This window comes from Chlamydotis macqueenii, chromosome 20, assembly GCF_036417535.1.
Source record: "Chlamydotis macqueenii isolate bChlMac1 chromosome 20, bChlMac1.mat, whole genome shotgun sequence".
Lineage (NCBI taxonomy): Eukaryota > Metazoa > Chordata > Aves > Otidiformes > Otididae > Chlamydotis > Chlamydotis macqueenii.
This window is the reverse complement of record NC_141575.1, coordinates 402,418-421,443: the sequence shown is the minus strand read 5'-3', so window position 1 is coordinate 421,443 and position 19,026 is coordinate 402,418. Positions and strand designations below refer to the sequence as shown.

General features: G+C 40.8%; 1 protein-coding gene across 1 annotated transcript; it reads left to right on the top strand.

The window, feature by feature from the left end:
• Nucleotides 1-7,598: 7,598 nt before the first annotated feature.
• On the top strand, nucleotides 7,599-18,726 carry ZBTB43 (zinc finger and BTB domain containing 43). The gene is made up of 2 exons (XM_086763682.1): nucleotides 7,599-7,683; nucleotides 12,112-18,726. Exon 2 carries the CDS (start codon nucleotides 12,135-12,137, stop codon nucleotides 13,527-13,529), a length of 1,395 nt encoding a protein of 464 aa, XP_086619808.1. The 5' UTR covers nucleotides 7,599-7,683; nucleotides 12,112-12,134; the 3' UTR covers nucleotides 13,530-18,726.
• The last annotated feature ends 300 nt before the right edge of the window (nucleotides 18,727-19,026 follow it).

Below are 19,026 nucleotides of genomic sequence, written 5' to 3'. Positions count from 1 at the left end.
TATAAAATTCTACATATAATTTTTTGTTACATTGTAAAGTGTATCTATCTTATAATTGTGGTATTCCCTTTTTTATGAGCAAACAATAAATATTTGATACATACATAATTATTTCCTTATTATTCTGCAATAATATAAGATAACATGAAGATTAATGGATTGTTGTATTTTTGAACAATAGTGCTACAATGGATTTAGTGACAGCGACTGTCTGCTGAAATATAAAATTTTATACAAATGTAAAACTCAAACTTAACAACATGCAAATGAACTACCTTGCATAATTGCAGATGTGTCAAATTTTTCTTCTCACTTGAAGAAAAAAATGTGAAAACTATGAAGAAGCCGGACTCAGATTAAAGAAAAAATATGCTCCCTGTTTCCAGTCTGTAGGACAAGTTCTCCAGCACTGAAAATCAGTAAGAGGTTTATCTGAGCAGAGAGTGTGGCATCAAAACCCAAGTTCCCTGGAGAAGGAAACTTTTCTATGCCTCAACATAGAATCCACAGAATCCACATAGAATCCATAGGTACTGGAGGCTGCCCTTCTCAGTAGGTTGCTAGTTAAAGTCTGACACATACATCAACGTACTAACTATTGTCATCTTATTAAATTAAATGAGGATAAAAACTTTCAGAGTATCTGAACACCATGGGACAGACCTAAATACATTTTTTCACCATCATTGTGCAGCTAAAGCCATTGTTGTGCTTACTGTAAGAGTTACAAATAAAGGTGGTTTTTTTTTTTACCAACAGAAGGTGATGCAAAGTATCTCTATCTCAAAATCAAAATAAGTATGCTTTGGAAAGACACCTATGTCAGCCCATCAGATGTCAACTAAGGATTCCTTTTCAGCTGAACATTATATTTCTCACTACGAAAAAGTGTAAAACACACCACCTTAAAAATAAATTATTTAAATGAATCACAGCAGGGAGTATAGAGGAGGAAAAAACCACACTTATTAAAAAAGCATTCAAGGAAGAAAAAATGATGGTCTCTAAGCTTAGAATGATCAAGATGTGAGTGAGGAAAAAAAAAGAAAAGAATGAGAGCTATAGACTCATCTCAGATTTCTGTTTCCAAATTGCTGGTGATTTGAAACCTACTCCTAAATACCATCCATATCAGACCTAGTACTCAGAGCTTGGCATGTAAGTGCTAATCCCTTCCTAAAATAATTGCAGCCTTCTGGTTTCTGCCAAAACCCAATGATAAAATTCTCCTTTGGCATTGTCATTTTGCTATTTCAAGACGTGCAATCTGGTGACTGTATATTTCTGTATGTTTGTGAATTTGGAGGTTAAATGTTAGGAGTTTTTATATCAGAAGCAATAGACCAAATTGCTTTTCTCCTTTCCAAATCATTTTTATCCATTCAAAGCAGATATACCACTGAAAAAAACATTGAATCACAGTGGGTCTATACATGTACTGGCACTTATATACCGTGCAGGACAGTAGTGGTTCAGGCCCAGATGCAGGATCACGGGCCTTGCCAGAATGTCTCACTAGTTTGCCTGAAGAAGCAAATAAAACAGAGCAATTGAAGCTACACCTTGATAATTGGAAGACTTTTCACAACTTAGTTAAACTTTAAAAGCATAATAACCAATAAATGGCATTTTAGCCCATAGCTGATGCAGTGGGGAAAAAGAGGTAAAAGAATGGCGAGTGCTTTGAAACTGCTGTCTTAAACACAGCGCTGGGCACTGGGAGGCATCACACGCCATCTCCCCAGAGCAGGGGGGCTCGGGAGTTCAGTTTCCTCCCAAGGATGGTTCTTCCGCCGTCCTCTGAGTGAGGACAGACTGACTGCTGGTGCAGGGACTGGAAGGCTGTAGAGTAGGCCTGGCTACAGTTGTCCACCATATACCCCCCATACCACTGCAGACTGTTTTATGCAAGGTACTGAAGTCCTGCAGACATAAGAGCTCCTGTCTTTTCAACTGTGCTGGTGCAAACTCACCTTTCCCAAAGATTTTCCCACTAGAGATGTCATGGTATATCAAATGCAAGGTGCAGCTGCTTGACAGACAGCTATTTCTATTGCATTTTCAGGTAAAATTTCTTCCAAAGAGCAAAAGTTGGCTTTTACTAGAAGGCTGGTATAGAACTGGACTCAAAGCTCTCAGCTCTTCCCTGTGGCCAGGCCATGGAGTGAAGGAGGTGCCTGTGGCATCTGGAGAGCAGGGCATACAGCTTCCCGAAGCCCTCTGCCCAACGCCTGAAACGCGGGTGCCCACGCCAAAGGTTTTGTAAGGCTCACAAAACATATAGGAAAATATTTCCTTAGCTATAGTGTTTTCAGCAGAGGATTTTCAGTTTTAATGTTACTCATTTTCACTAGACCAGCTCTTACAATGATTAGTTCAAATTCATTCAGGGTTTTTATGACCTCTTACAAGTGCACATTTCCAATACTCAGACACTGATCTGGAAACAAGTTGATGACGGCAGTGTTACGCTGAATTTCTCCTTATCATCAAATTATCTTAGTTGCCTGCAGAGTACTTCGCTGCATTAAACAACTTGTATTCAGTGCACCTCAAAAAGCCAGATGCAAGAGGAGCAGTTCCAAATAGGAAGAACCAATAAAGCCATGTTGTAGCAAGAAAATGAGGGGAAAATTGGAAAAAAAATCAAAACAAAACAAACCCCACAAATACCTCTTCTATTAGCAATCACCAGACCATCAGGAGGTACCATATATAAGCCATGAAATTATTTTCTTCAGGGCACTGATGAAAATGTGGCAACATAGATGCAGTCTGCTAGCTCAGTACACCTGCTCTGCTACAAATGAAACCTTCCGTGCCTCTGATGAAGTGCAACAGTACAGGCCCTTCCTCTTTTCGTCCTGTAATTGTACATGAATTGCCTGTCTCAGCTTGCAAAGAAATGGATCCTAGGAGATTAAGAACTATCTGTAATGACTGACACCTCACACCAAAGGACACAGCTTCATAGAAGCACGTGACTTTTCCCTACCTGAAGTTCAGCCATCGGTCTAAATTCCATCAGCAAGAGATGGAGGCTACAGTGATTTTTAGCAGTACAATTCTACTTACAACTCTATTATTCTGGTTTTAATGCTGATTGTAACAACCACTGGTTATAACAACCACTAGCTTTAGGGCCCTTGTTTGCGCTGCAATTAAAATGCAAAGTAAAAACTGAGACATGCTAATAATACACAAAAAAAAAATCTAGCATTTGGTTTGGTATCCACAAGGCTTTTATACTTTTGTCATGGCCGCAGACTCCAAACTGAAACTTCACTATTTACAGGTGTCTGGGAACACCAGAAAGTGCCGAAAATTGTAATATACTTGCTTATATTCATGAGTTTGATCCAAACTTTTATAACCTCAGCAAAAAGCAAAACATAGAAAAAATAGTCAATGCTGTTCCCATTTGCTTCCCTTGTAAAATAGAACTCTTAATTTAATAAAATAGCGTTGACCCTGCAGCTCTGCTCCTGGAGTCAGTGTGATCACATGGTAACTGCAGAACTGATCACAGGAAGGAAATCCAAAATGCTTTTCAGGCCACACTCATGGTTACTCGTAACTGGCATTACAGGCAGATTTTTACCTTTAAAAACACTATTTTTTTTTTTTCTGAAGAAAATGCAGGAGCAGGAAATCAGAAGAATCTAGCAAAAGTACCTGTTAATTTCCCAAATCCTGCAAAGTGAATCATTACGAGTTCACAGCACAACAGTTCTGATACTAACAGGAGAAGTGTCCGTTAACTATATAGAACGATTTTGTCTGTATTTAAAATCATAATCATATATTCCTCATGCCACAATGCCCTTCTCCCACTTACTCCATCCACTGAGTGTGCTGCAGCCAGCTGCCACGTCTTGCACCCCTTCTTCAACAAATATTTGGGCAGGAACATCCTGTGTTTATTCATTACTTGGCACTATGGGATCCTGAATCTAACAGAAACTGCCAGTGCTAACTCAGTGTAAATGCTGAGCCAATACGATATTTCAGATCTTTTGTTGACAGTGTTATGCAAAAGAGCAATGTAGCATGCATTCCTTAAATGTAAAGAAAATGCAATACTTCCTGACCGACAAAGAATCAGGTGGGACAGAGGATAATGCTTTTTTTTTTCCTTATCATGTTTAAGATTCTGTATCATATAAATGCAGAAATAGAGATCTAAAAAACCCATCTAAAGAAGAGAGTTTCGTAGCTTCCAAAAGTATGAGGGAGACAAAGAGGGTTTAATTTTATATTCTTCACCATGATCTCAGAATTCTATCCTTAGTTCTGAGCTGTATCAGACATATCCCACCCCAGCTGGCTTCTATTAGACAATGCAGAGTCAGAGTTCATTTCAAGGAAAGGGTGAGAGAGGAGTCCAGCAGGTGAATAATCATCAGCACCTGACTAGTTTAGCAGAGCAAGTAGCAGGAGCTTTTAAGAATCTCACTGAGGCCCCAGGTTGCAGTATGAACTGGGCATTAGTTGAGATAGGTTCTGAACTGTGAGACTTGCTGGTGGGGGCTTTTGGCTGGGGAATTCTGGTGCTGTTGTAACCGGAGGATGGAGCTTGTTGGGTCAACAAGCAACTGCATTTGCGTTGTTGTCTCTTTACAGAAATCTGTCATTTTAAAAGTGGAGTACATGGTTGTTTCCCTATCCAAATGCTTATCAAAGCTACCTGACAGGCCAAGCAAGGTGCAGAGTTAATGCTATGACAGTCCAGAGAGAAATTCCACAATATATCTCTACAAAGGTGGTTTGTGCAGTCAGTTACAGTGGAAATTTGATCACCCTTGCGGTAACGCTCTGAGGCTGTACCTGAATAGCTTGCCTACCTGTAGGGAGAACTTGACTCCCACACCAGGAGCAAACTGAATCCTCTCTCATCTTGTTTGCGTGCTGAACATGCAACAAGGACTGCCAGGGCAGCCAAGGAAGCCGCTACTGCGGTTTGTGCTAGCGAAGGCTGGGCTGAGCTCTTTTCTGTAGTGAGTTTCTTTCACATCTGCTCTATGCATCAATATTCACTTTTTGCAACACTTTGCACTTCTATGGGATCACATTGTCCTCTACACAGGCCAAAACACAGGCTTCAGCTGTTTGCCATTTCATCTCTCAACTACAGTTTATTTGTCACCTAAAAGAAAAACTATGGCAGGTGGCATAAACTTGCTCTTTAACAAATCAAGTGTTTCCTGCTTGTAAATAAGAAGTTTTTGCTGCTGTCATCTTGAGTGAAAGTAAATTGTATCAAAAGAATTCTTGATAGGTGGCGTGGGCAGCAGAACAGTACCTGGCACTGCTTGTTTCAGAAGCAGAAATAAAAAGATGTTCCAATAAACTACTCCTTTCTTTTTTTTTTTTTTCTCTTTGACGCAGAGCTGCAAGTGTTGGCATCTGCAGCCAACATCTGGAAATTGGTCTAGAACAGCTGATTTGCTACCTGTTCTGCAAAACAGTAAGACATGACATCTTGAGACAATCATCCTCATTAGCTTGATCAGAAAGATTTTTTGGGCAAGCAAACAGTAGGGCAGATAACAAAGACAACTTTCAGAAAAGATTACAAGGAAAGACAGGAAACTGATTAAAAGACATTTTAAATGTTATCAACAGCTTGATAGCCTGTCAAAGGTGGAAGAACTCTTTTCTAATCACACAAGGGCCTGTTTTCTTGATGGGAATTTTCTCTCTGACATACAAAATGCTAAACAAAACCTGTTAATCTGGTCCGTTAAAAGCACATGCAGCAGCACTCTGACCCTGGCCCCAAACCTCCCATCTGCTGTTAGCATGGAGATTTGGTCCATGAGACTGCCCACCAGCAGCAAGGAGCAGTTCAGACTCAGCAACTGTCAGCTGTGTGCTGAAAAAAAAAATTCAACTTCAATACAGAGATTTTATATTGTATGTTGAGACTTATTAGTTTATCCGATTTGATCCTAAGCTATTTTTTGTATATTCTGCGTTCATCTGGAAGTTCTACAGTTTTCCAAAACACTGTACAATAACACCGTAACAATGTTTCTCTGGTAATTTTTTTCAATCAGGTTTCCAACATAAATGTGCCAGAGTCCCTCCTAGACCTTGTTTCACTTGTACCCGTTTTCATCTGCCCGTCTTTAGTACTGAAGCCTTCTCTTTCCCCTACCTTGCCATTGTAAGTGCTAGAGGTGCTGTGATATTATGAAACTGTTTCCTTGTTCAAATTTTATCTGAAAATAAGTCTTTCCTCATTGAAAACTTCCTTCCCCTACTGCTTATCATTCTCATATATTGCTTAATTTGCTAACGTATTCTGATAATGACTCCAAAAGACAACTAGATAATTGTGGTGTATTAAATACCAACTTTTCCTTTTCTCATGTTTGTATTAAAGTACTTATTAGGGTTCCTATTAATGTAGGAAGGATATGGACTTAATATTTGTGATTGTGCACTATTAGACTTGAAAATACACGCACAGACCAAATTTTGTTCAAATATAGTACCTGATGAGTATGGTTTCTGTCTCAAAGAAGTCGTTCAGCCCCTGTGGAACAGCATGCTCTCTCTCTTCCCTTCTGTGTTTTAACATGTTTTCTTGCTCAAGCTAAGTAAAAAAAAAATCTCTATTGTTTCAGCCTGGGGAAATTTTAAGGAGTTGCGGGATGAGACGTCCACAGCCTGTGAATGATCTAAATCAGCGTGATGGTACTGAGCACTGGCCCTGGCCATGCTCCACTTCTTTGCCTTAACAGAAAAGCAAGTTTCTGGTTTAGAGCTTTGACAACGAAAACAGGAGGCAAACGCAGGTTCCACTTTGGTGTAAGAGACGGACCCGTTACAAATACACCCAGTGCGTATTTCGTCCCTAGTATTTCTCCAGATTGCCGCATTTCAGTGAGGAGTCGAATCTAGTAGAAGTCTTCGTGATTAATTTTACAATCTAGATATGATCGCCTGATTCCTTTTTTTGAAGAGTAAAGGTTTAGAAGTTCTGCACCGAGGCCTGGGCTGAGGCGGGCGGCCCGGCCTGGGGCGCCACCTGCTGGGCGCGGCCCCAGGCCTCGGGAGAACATGGCGCCTGTGACGTCACTCCCACGGGACTCGAGCACATCCGGCCGCCGTTTGCCAGCGCCAAGAGAAAGGTTCCAGAAACACAACCTCCGCAGGGGGGGCGCGGGGGGTGGGGGGAATGTTAACCCTGCCCCAGCCAAAACCGGCACAAGGGGTTCCTGGAGCAATGGAGGCCGTGTCCTGAATCCCAGCCCTTCCGCCTTAAGCTACCGAAACGTCACGGCCTGACGGGCACTTGGCAACCGGGGCGTCAGCAAATGGCGCCCCTCGGCGCGCGGCCGTACGGAGACAGAAAAGGCGCCAAGCGGCGCCGCTCAGGGAGGCTGCGCCAGCAGAGGGCGCCGCCGCCGCCGCCCCCGCCCCCGGCAAGAAGTCGCGCGCGGCCCCGCCCGCGCCGCTAAGCGGCCGCCCCCTCTCGCGCCCTCCCCTCGCGGCAGGAAGCCGAGGGGCGTCACGTGACGGGGATGCGGAAGCGCTCCACAGGGCGGGGGCGGGGGGGAGGAGAGGGGGCTGCTTCCGGCGTCGGCCGGGCTGGGGCGCGGAGGCAGAGCTGGGCGTACCGGGCGCTGAGGCCGGGGTCGCATCCCGCTATGCGAGAGACTCTGAGGCCCGCAGGTGAGAGACGCTGCCCGCTCGTGTCCCGCGGGAAGCCGCGCTGCCGCCGGGCCGGGTTCCGCGGGCCCGCTCTGGGGCGGGGCGGCGGGCGAGGCCTTCCCTCGCCCCGCCGCGCCCGAGCGCTCCCGCGCCGGGGCGGCTCTCCCCGGCGGACCCGGGAGCGGCGGGAGGCGGGCGCGCGGCCTGGCCCGCGCCAGGCGGAGCCGACTGGCGGGTCCGCCCGCCGCTCGGCCGCGGGGGGCGCCGGAGCCTGGCCGGGCCTGCGGCCGCGCTTTGCGGCGCTTTCCGGGCCGGGCCTCCCCGCTGCGGCCGCGGCGCTCAGGCGTGGCAGGCCGGTATCTTCGGGAGCCCTGCGTGCGGAGAAGTGGAGTAACTCCCTGCCAGCACTTCTTAAAGGAGTTTTCTTTTTTAAGCAAGTAGTAGGTGTCTTGTATGTTTCAGGTAGTGTTGCAGCATGGGGACTAATTTTTTTTTTTTTAATTAAAATGGGAAGACTTTGTTCCTTATGAGTTTAGATAAAGAAAATGCAGAAACAGAATAAGTTGTAAAAGGAGGAAGTCGAACCTCTTTGGAAAAACAAAGTTTTCCTGATGTGTGTGATTTTACTAATAGAAAATAATTTTACTTACGCTTTGATGGCTTTGATTTTCATGAGAACTTAAAATATACAAAAATCTGCTCCCACCTGGAATTGCTTCTGTGGTGGCATGCTGAGTCCTTGCTGAAAGACGGCAGTTCAGGCTAGCAGTAATTACGTCAGGTCTGTAGACATGTCTCGTTCAGTTTTAGTTGAACGTATCCTGAAAGCTTACCTTTTTTGTAGGCAAGTATTGAAAAATAGAGTTCTAAATCTGAGAATATTCTGAGAGGAGGTAAAGAATTATGCATTTAAAAAATCTGGTTGTTTAAAATAGTAGAGATCTTGTATGCTAGGTATAAGATAACTGTTTGAAATACTTAATAACATTGTCAAGTTGTTTTAGGCAAAATTAACAATTCAACTGTCAGGCACAGTGTTCTGTTACTCTCTGGAAAAACATCAGTAGCTGCTTTGGTCACCTGAGGTGGATTGGTTGTATGAGTACGTGGCAGGACTGGTGCTTTGAGGGGAAAAAAACTGAAGAGTGCTGAAGACAGTAAATTTAAAGGTGGTCGTCTTCTATTATGTAGGTGACAACTTCAAGAACATCAGCTGAACTGCAAGCTTTTCACAGATTCCTTTTCCAGGGAGTAATTTAAAAATCTGTTTCTAATATTCCATTTTATTTACTAAATTAAGAACCATTCAGACTACTGAACAGTTTATATTCACAATCATACAGATTGTTGTTGGACTAACTAAAAGTGGTTAGATGACAGCTAAGTTATAAATATAGCAATACTCAATCCAAATTCCACATTTATACTTGAGGTGTGGCAGTTTGTGGTAATTCACTTCTGGTGAGTCTGTTACTGTCCCTAGACTTTTTGTTTCACTTAAAAGGTGGGGAAATGGTGCTGTTTTCTGGTTTGCACCTTCATGTGAAATTTCCATTTACTTTTGGGAATACATCTCAAGAAGTTTGTTCAACGATATGCATTATTATTTTTAGCTTGTAAGATACTTAGGCAAGCTGTGAAGACTGAAGGTGAGGACTCTGTGGGGAGTGGTGCTTTGTAATGCTTAACACTGTTAGTCAAAGCACTTGAAAGTAGGGGCGTGCTAGATTTGCAAGTTTTAGGCTGTTTCCTCAGTTGATGCGTCTTGGTTACTGTCTCAGCAGAATGTAACTGCTCACCCATGATTTATGTGAGGCAGTATTTGTAGGAAAACTGCCATGTGCCACCAAGTGTTTAAAAATTAAAAAAATTAAAATTATGACTCGTTCTTATCTTAAATCTGAGGATCCCAAAGTAGCTGGTAAACACTGAGTTGATCCTTTCAGTTCCTCCTGCTAACTATCATTGGAAATTAGTGTAAGATTTGAAGAAAGGAGGAAACTGGTCAAAAAATGTACCTTTTTTCCTTTTGACTGTGTTGCTGTGATTACTTATGGTTACAAATAGATTTCATAAATAACAGGTTATTCTTCCCAGTCTGTTTTCTTCAGAGAGCTTTGTAAGAGAGTCGGATTGATACCATGCTTCTAGTGAAAAATTAAAAGGAAATCTAAAAGTTTAATCTTCACAGTTCTGCAGAAGATTCCAGTTTCAATGTTTACAAGGAGTTGTAAACTCCTTTACCTTGTAAAGACCTGTATTTATCTAAGAGTCTTGATGGCTTTCTGACTGCCATGCTTGCTTTTCTATGGAAACCTTTCACCTTTATGTAAGATAACAGTGAATAATCTGTGTTCACCTATGCTCCGTATGCTTGTCATCCTTTTCTAGCTGTGAAACTCTGGAGATGGAACACTGAGGTTTTTGGGGAGTGGGAGAGAGTTGTCATGATTTAGAAAACAGATCAGAATGGTAAGGGAAGGGATTATGTAACCATCAGCTGTTGATTGAACATTGAGTGGTTTACATAATGACTCCTGTGTAGTCTGCATTTCATAAGCAAACGGTACTGCTTTTTCTGCACTTAGCACTCATACATTTGTGCCAATGTGCCGGCATTTTAACACAGTGCACCAAACGAACAGCTTTCTACGGGTGGTTACGTAACTGTGTGGAAAGTACTATGGTTACTGTACAGGCTATCTGTACAGAAATCCATAATCATATTTTCTCGATGCTGTATTTCCATAGAAGTACTTTCATTTCTGAGCCCTCCAACTGTTTGTAATGCAAATTCTATTTTTGCACCAAATGTTTAAAATTCTGTATGTATACAGAATGACACTTTCCCACATGAAAAAAAATAACTTGACAGAGGAAAACTCCTTGCTACTCCATGGCTCTTCTGGAATTCCATTGTATTCAATTTATGCAGTATCAAATTGAAAAATTGCAGAAGTTTAACTTATTCAGGCAGTTAACATTGGTCTTTGTAGTTGCATTTAAATTTCGGTCATTATGTCTAATAATAATAACATGCAAATTTATCTCAAATTTGCATTGTATTACTGCTTAAAAGACTGTTAACTTTGTGGTAGGACATCTGGATCGTGCAAGAATACAGACATTAAAATTTGTGAGCTCTTAGCTGAGCTTCTAGTATATTCTGGAGCCCCCAGCATAAGAAGGACATGGACCAGCTGGAGAAGGTCCAGAGGAGGCCACGAAGACAAGAGGGTTGGAGCACCTTTCCTATGAGGCCAGGCTGAGAGAGCTGGGGCTGTTCAGCCTGGAGAAGAGGAGGCTGCGGGGAGACCTTAGAGCGGCCTTCCAGTGCCTCAAGGGGGCTACAGGAAAGACGGGAAGAGACTCTTCAGCAGGGCCTGTCATGACAGGACTAGGGGTCATGGTCTCAAAATAGAGAGACGTAGATTTAGATTAGATATTAGGAAAAAAATTTTTTACACTGAGAGTTGTAGAACACTGGCCCAGGTTGCCAGAGAGGTGGTGGATGCCCCATCCCTGGAAACATTCCAGGCCAGGTTGGCCGGGGCTCTGAGCAACCTGATCTGGTTTGGGATGTCCCTGCTCCTGGCAGGGAAGTTGGACTGGGTGGGCTTTGAAGATCCCTTCGAACTCTAACAATTCTATGATTGTTGCGTTGTTACAAATATACAAGGTAGATGCAGAAAAAAATCTGTACAGCAGAATACACTTTCCTGATTAACATTTTAAGTTCTGTAAAGTTTTTCTTAAAGTAAGGAATGCTATAATAACATCTGAAAAAGCTCAGAATTAAAAATTGGATGTTGCTATTCCACCTTTCAGTTAATAAAATGACTAGTTAATGAAGTCTCTAGAAGAGTCTTAAGCTTCATTTTCACTGTAATTCTATCCGTGCTTTATTTGTCATTGTATGAATCAGTATGTTGACTTTTTAAAACTTCATTTGAAGTGGTGTATTTCATAAGAGTACAGTCTTTATTGGGGGATCAATGAGATGATTTGTTGGGAGTTGAAATGCAGAATCTTTCATATGCTGTTGTAAACTCTGGGACATCCTGGAGTTAGAACTCTACTGCTATAATTTCATCAAATAACTGGTTTTGTTATCCTAAACTCATGTTTGATCTATCTCAACTGAGTGCCATGCTGTTTGTAGCTTCTGCTATAGTTGATGAGTCCTCTTAGACAGAAGACACAACAAAATATGCTGGCATACATAGCAATTTGTGGCCTCAGTACAACTTTCAGAAAAGAGGGGGAAATGAGGTGGGGTGGGAGAAAGAAGTACAGCAGTGACATAGGTTCCAAAAAATGTTGGGTTGAGTTCCATATGAATCTGCTTAAGTGTTATTTGTTAAAGAAAAAGTGTAGAAGGAAATGAAAGATCAGTACTTTACTAAGCAGAATTTCTGATTTTATTTATTTTTTTTTTTTCTCTTGCAGCACAGCACTAAATTTGTAATGAAATGGAGTCTGGGTCAAGCTCTTTCCGAGTGGAATTTCCAGATTTTTCTAGCACCATTTTGCAGAAGTTAAACCAGCAGCGCCAGCAAGGACAATTATGTGATGTGTCCATTGTAGTTCAGGGCCATCTTTTCAGAGCCCATAAAGCTGTTCTTGCAGCTAGTTCACCTTACTTCTGTGATCAGGTTCTCCTAAAGAACAGCAGGCGAATAGTCCTGCCTGATGTGATGAATCCCAGAGTATTTGAAAACATTCTTCTCTCTACCTATACCGGTCGGTTGGTAATGCCTGCTCCAGAAATTGTTAGTTATTTGACAGCAGCGAGTTTCCTTCAGATGTGGCACGTAGTAGATAAATGCACCGAAGTGCTAGAGGGGAACCCAACAGTTCTCTGTCAGAAGATGAATCATGGCAGTGATCATCAGTCTCCGAGCAGTAGTAGTTACAATGGCCTTGTTGAAACCTTTGAACTTGGCTCTGGAGGACAGACAGAATTCCACAAAGTGCAGGAACTAAGGGATGGCGAAAATGAAGAAGAGAGCTCTAAAGATGAACTGTCGTGTCAACTGACAGAACATGAGTACCTTCCCAGTAATTCTTCAACGGAACATGACAGACTTAGCACTGGAATGACAAGTCAGGATGGTGAAGAAGGAACTAGTGATAGCGCAGAGTATCAGTATACCAGACCTATGTATAGCAAACCCAGCATCATGTCTCACAAGCGGTGGATCCACGTGAAACCAGAAAGATTTGAACAAGACTGTGAAGGTGTCGATAATCCTTATGATGAACACCAAGTTTCTGAATCCATGAATGCCATTCAGGCAGATCATTCAATCCAGTCTTCAGGTGTTGAAGACTTTCATATAGGTGACAAAAAGATGGAAGCAGAATTTGATGAACAGGCAGATGAAAGTAATTACGATGAACAAGTTGACTTCTATGGCTCTTCAATGGAAGAATTTTCTGGTGAAAGGGCAGATGGAAATGTAAGTGCTCACCGACAGGATCTTATGATAGCAGCGGGCTATGGTGAAGGCATTGAAATGGCTACAGGAATTAAAGAAGAAACATCCCTCACTGGATTCTCACATGCTGATAAGCTGTATCCTTGTCAGTGTGGAAAAAGCTTTACACACAAAAGTCAGAGAGATCGGCATATGAGTATGCACCTTGGTCTTCGACCTTATGGCTGTGGTGTCTGTGGTAAGAAATTCAAAATGAAACACCATCTTGTAGGCCATATGAAAATTCATACAGGCATAAAACCATATGAGTGTAACATCTGTGGGAAAAGATTTATGTGGCGGGACAGTTTTCATCGGCATGTGACCTCTTGTACCAAGTCATATCAAGCTTCTAAAGCTGAGCAGAGTACTACTGAGATGAACTAAGACATTAGTGTTTATATTTGTTTAGTATAGTAAGCAAAATATACCAATTATGCAAATAATGTCTGGTACTTGCTATTGTAAATTCTTAACATAAAAAAAAGTTTTAATGATTATGCTGGTATAAGCAGACCAAATTTTTATTTTTTTTCCACAGTATTACTTCAGATGTTTGATGTGTGAAGTGCAACTGGTTAATCTGAAAGGTGCTTGCAAAATGAGGTCTGTAAGGTGTTTGTGACATTGATTGTAATCACAGCAGTATTTAAAAGCCCTGGGTTTTTTTTAAATCTTTTAAATTCACAGTAAAACCCAGCTGAAAGTTGAGCCAAATCCTGCAAATACTTAGATGAAGCATGAATTCGAGTACTTAATGAAAAAGAGGACTAGGATGACCAAACCAGGATTCCACTTCAAACTGGAGACTGCCAACATACTTAACATGCATCATTAGAAAGTCTGCATCATTAAATAGCCTTTGCTGTAGTGCTTAATGAAAGGCTGTGTTAAAGATGGTTTGGTTTTCCTTTATCAATCTTCCAATTTTTTCAGCCATCTTCAGTAAAACAAATGTCTAATTTTGTGCCAATTTCTCTTTAGAGTCTGTAAAGCACTTAAATATAGTTGAGCACTATATAAATGTCAATCTGTATTAAGTATAAGTTGTCTTTGCTCCTCTAGTGTCTAATGCTGTATGACTCTTGGCTTGACTTGATTTTGTTCGCTCTATCATGAGAGCTTCTAAAAGTGTATGTAATGTCTTGTCAAAAAAAAAAAAGTAACATTTGGAATTTAGCCAAAATAATCAAACATTTAAATTGTAGTTTTCTGCTCAGATTTTTGTGGCTTACTACAGTAGCAAGTACCAAACTCCGTGGATTCACAAATTGACTTTTTACTGGTACAAAAACTTATTTGACAACTTCTATCTAGTTTTAGAAACTTGCTTTAGGAAAATTATTTAGTCATTGGTAGGTATTTATACTTTTAATTCTTTACTCTTTGAATAGTAAGAACTATAATACAGATTCTTGGTACTGAACTACTGTGACTGATTATGTGTGATCACAGGCAGCCAGAGTTGTTTACCTCTTCAAATGAAGTTGCTTGTGGAAAAAAAGTAGAAAGTATGATATTTGGATTTATTCATGGTACTGCAGAATATGGTACCACGCTCATCTCCGAAGTCTGGATTTTTGCTGGGAAAGTGGCACTTCTGCTTTGTTAGGATGAGGATCCATATGCTGGACTCTCGTTCTTGGAGACATATGGAGGAGTGTTCGTAGTTCTGAGAGATGCTGCCAGCTCTGCAGGTAGAGTGAATGCATCAATTTTAAAGGTGGCAACAGGATTTTGGGGTTGAAAGCTTAATGCAGTCGTATGCAAAAGCAATTAACCCTTCTTTGTAGTTTACTGAAACCTATAAAAAAGGAAAGAGCCTTCAGAGCACACATAGAGTGTAATAGAAAGAGGTGATGTCCAACTACAGTGCTGGTAACATGGGGAAAAAAGTTAACTAGCATCAAAGGCCTAAGCCTGTCTGGCCCCACCTTACGTATTAGATACTGCAATATGCAGGATAATGTACTTAAACAGATGCCCCTGTATGGTGAAGCAAAACCACACAAAGATAATTACTATTTAGATGCTTTTTGGACTCCCAGTTACAAATTATCTTGTGATACAACCGAACTGTATCCTGAACATGAATGTCTGGTACAAGCGGGGGGTTTACTACTCAGTAGGCTGTAATTACTGTAACTTCTTTTCTGACATTCTACTTAAAAACTTTAATTTTTTAAGAGGCTCTTAATTCTTAATCTTCTAATGCTTCAGATATTTTTCATATGGAATTTTGTTAAAACAGATATTCCCAAATATGGTGAACCCATTGCTGGCAATGGGCATGAATGGTCAGTACCACAGAGTTCTTATTCTTAGCACTTAATTGAACTCTACAATATATGATGGTGGCCATATATAACCCTTGTAATCAAGGTAACTAGACAGGGATTTGCTCACTAACTCTGTAACCTGCTTAATGTATAGAAGCACTTTGTATTTAAAAAAAAAACCAAACCATAAAACTTTATAAGTATGTTTTTTAAACTTAGAAATTATATTCCCTTTATGGTTTGTTTCCACACTGCTAATACTGTCTTTTTTAATATTTAAAAAAAATATATTATAATGCTTGCCTGTTTACATGAGTGTAGAGGAAAGGGTTCTTGCACTCAGTGGCCCTATTTTTCCATTCTCCAAGGCCTTACTACATACAGGGTGTCATTTCTGCAAGTACCGTCATCACGTTTGAGGGAAGCTGTTCTCACACTCATTTCAAGAATGATCTTGTATATTACATTAGTTCTCAACCCCTTTCAAATTGTCACTTCAGTGTTGCATCAAAAGGTTAAGGGTGCCTCTTCCCGTTTAACCATGAAAAAGGCTGGTCAGAAACACCAGGCTGAAAAACCATAGTCAAGCAAAAAGTATTTCTGTTAAACCCAGGCCATCCTACAGAGCTGCCAGCAAAACTGTTTATTTTACCAGCTTGGAATGACTTTTATATGGGACATTTCAAAGTTACACATTACTCCTGTTTGCAGTTAAATTACTTTGTAATAAAGCTTTAAAATAAAATGTACTGCGAGAGACACTTTAAAGGTTTTATAACAGGTCCAGTAGATCATATTATAGAACCATGTCCTTTTTTTAATGACTTAGCATGAATAGTAACTTTTTAGTATTTGTCTATTACTGTTTTAGCCCGTATTATGACATTGTCTGGGAAGTCCAGCAAATGTTGCTCTGCTGATTTTGTAGCACTTGGCTTTCTGATGTTAATTTACATGAAACCAACTGATTGCAGGACAATACTGATGTGATTGTCATGAGATCTAGTTGAGAGAGTTGATGATTTAAGGGAAGCTTGAGATACCCATCTAAAATTCTTACTTTTGCTTATCACAGGCAAAACAGTTGGCTTGTGTTTTTCCTGAATTTAATTTATTGCCCTTTGACAAACTTCTAATCACTAATTCAGGTATTGGGGGGAAAAGATAACGGAAGTTACTTAAACACTTAAGGAAACATCTTTCCTCCCCTTTCCTCAGGCTCCAGTTAGGTCTAACACTTCTCCTCCCTGCCTTTGTAGTCTGTTTCCCTTGTTTTGACTGACAGTTGCCCTTGGTCTGTGCCAGTTCTTTCAGCGAGGTGACAGATCACACAGGAGGTTGAGCTCATGCGTGCTAGCTTTTCTGATGCTCTTCATTTCTTTGTGGGTGTCCTCTGCTGCTCTGGGCTGGTCAGTGTCACTGTTCATGGTGACACTGGGCCATAGTCCCTTCAGGGATGTGCCTGTTCCAGCTTGGGTCTCCTACGGGCCTCGGTTACTTCAGAGGTGTACCTGCTCTGGCATGGCCAAAGTCCCCTCAGAAGTGAATCTCCTTGAAGCATAGAGTGTGTCCTTCTGTGAGTGTGTCTCTATAAATGTCCTCAGTGTTTTCTCCATGTGTTTTCCCAAGAGCAGCTCTTCACTTTCTCTGCATGTGTTTCTTCTCCTTATGCATCTCCCGGCACCTCTTGCTAGCAGCTGCCACTCTTCCTTAAATACGTTCAGGCGGAGGTGCTGTGCGGACCTGAGAAGTTTTGCCATGCAGTGGATTGTTTACATCCAGTTTCAGTGCAGGCTAGAAGCTGTTCTGACTAGCACAGGCCAGCTCGCAACCTTTTGCCACGTGTCACCCTTGCAGCCCCCTGCTACTGAAACCCTGAAATTTGTGGGGAATACAGTTGTACATAATAAACCAAGATGTGCATACACAGCTTCTGTCAGGCTCTTAATCTTTGCTACTGGAGTGGTCTTGTTCAAGATACAAGAAATGATTTCTTGTTTGTGGGGAGGAGGGAAGGAATCCATATGTATAAAATATAAATGCATATGTATATTATGAATTCCATTAATCTTCCCTTAAGCTTCATCACCTTTAATGATATGGCTTAGAAACATTTGTGTGTTTTTATATTACTCGCTGTTGGCTGTAGCGAAGTGAATGTCTTCTGAAAAACAGAATCACTGTACACACAGGAGGCTTTCAGAATTTCCCGCTGCTGTGAAGCCATTCATTTTCCAATCAGTGGTAAGAACACTTAATGATACTACAACTAAGTTCTTTTTAATTCCATTTTGTAACTAAGATGTTAATTACCGTGGAATCTGTGTAACTGCCATTCTGAAAAATTCAACTATTAGCAGGGTTGAGATCTTGGCTTAGGTGTGTATCTGACCCTTTTGAGGGAGGAGGTTCCCATTTCACACACCACTGTTGGGGTTGTTTGTTGTTTTGGTTTTTAAACATTACCTTGTTTGTTTTGTGAGTGAGCAGGTAGGCTCCAGAAGGTACTGTCAGTACAATTTTTGGTCTTAGATTTTTCATCTCTGTTTCTGGGGTTGAGAAACTTTGTCCTGTATCAAAAGCAAGGTGGATGGTCAAAGGCTGATGTATTGGGCTTCTCATTACAAAAAGAATACTTGCTGTCCCTGTATTATTAAGCCTGAAAGAATGGAGGTACATCAGGTCTTGTCAACACTTCTGCATTGGTGCCAGAAAGGTGACCTGTCTCTGAATTATGAGAGCCTACAGCAGTATCTTCAGTATTTAGCTTTAACAGAATTAGAACCTTTCTCAAAGCAACAAAGGAAAGTGGTTTTTTTGTCATTTAAATGCTTCATTGGATAGCTAGGCTTCTTTAGCTATAAGCTGTAAACTGTCAGTGCCCTAGGGGAAGATGCTGGAAAACAAAACGGTGTATTTTTAATATGATTAAAATATAAGTTCCAATTTTTGCTTGAAGCCTGTGTCTGTCAACTGCTGCTCCTTTTTTTATTATTCATGGGATTCCCTATTTCTTCCAGAAATGTAACTGTTTATGCAAGTCAAGTGAATCTTCCTTAATGAGCTATAAGTTTTTATTCTAAACAAGTCATTTATAATAGTAAATTTGCATATCTTGATATTATGTGAGATGTAATGCCTGTATTGCAGAGGTTGGATAGTTTTGTCTATAAATATTGCTGTCTTAATTGTACAGCATGGTTTTAATTTAATGTTACTGTTCAATATTTTCTTCTTATAGAAGAGTCCCATGCCCCTTTTTTGTATAACATGTTTTAATAAATGTCATCTGTCAACTTTGTAAATGTTTTCTTAAGCTTGAATGAAAGGAATGCATGTCTAGTACTAGTATTTAATATTTCACTTTTGCCAAAATAAGTGCTCAAACAAAAGTACAAATCCAAAAGTTGTTGATATATAACTTTATTAAATATATAAAGCAAAAGTTTCATCTAGTAACGTGTCTTCTTGAAATACTGAGAACATGCCAGCCTAGCCTAAGAAAACACTAAAGCAAAACTTGATTTTTATAACACAGCAAGTTGATGAATTTGTGGAACTGGGCCCGTTTCTTTGGTGCTTCGGTAGTTATTTCCCATGTTAGT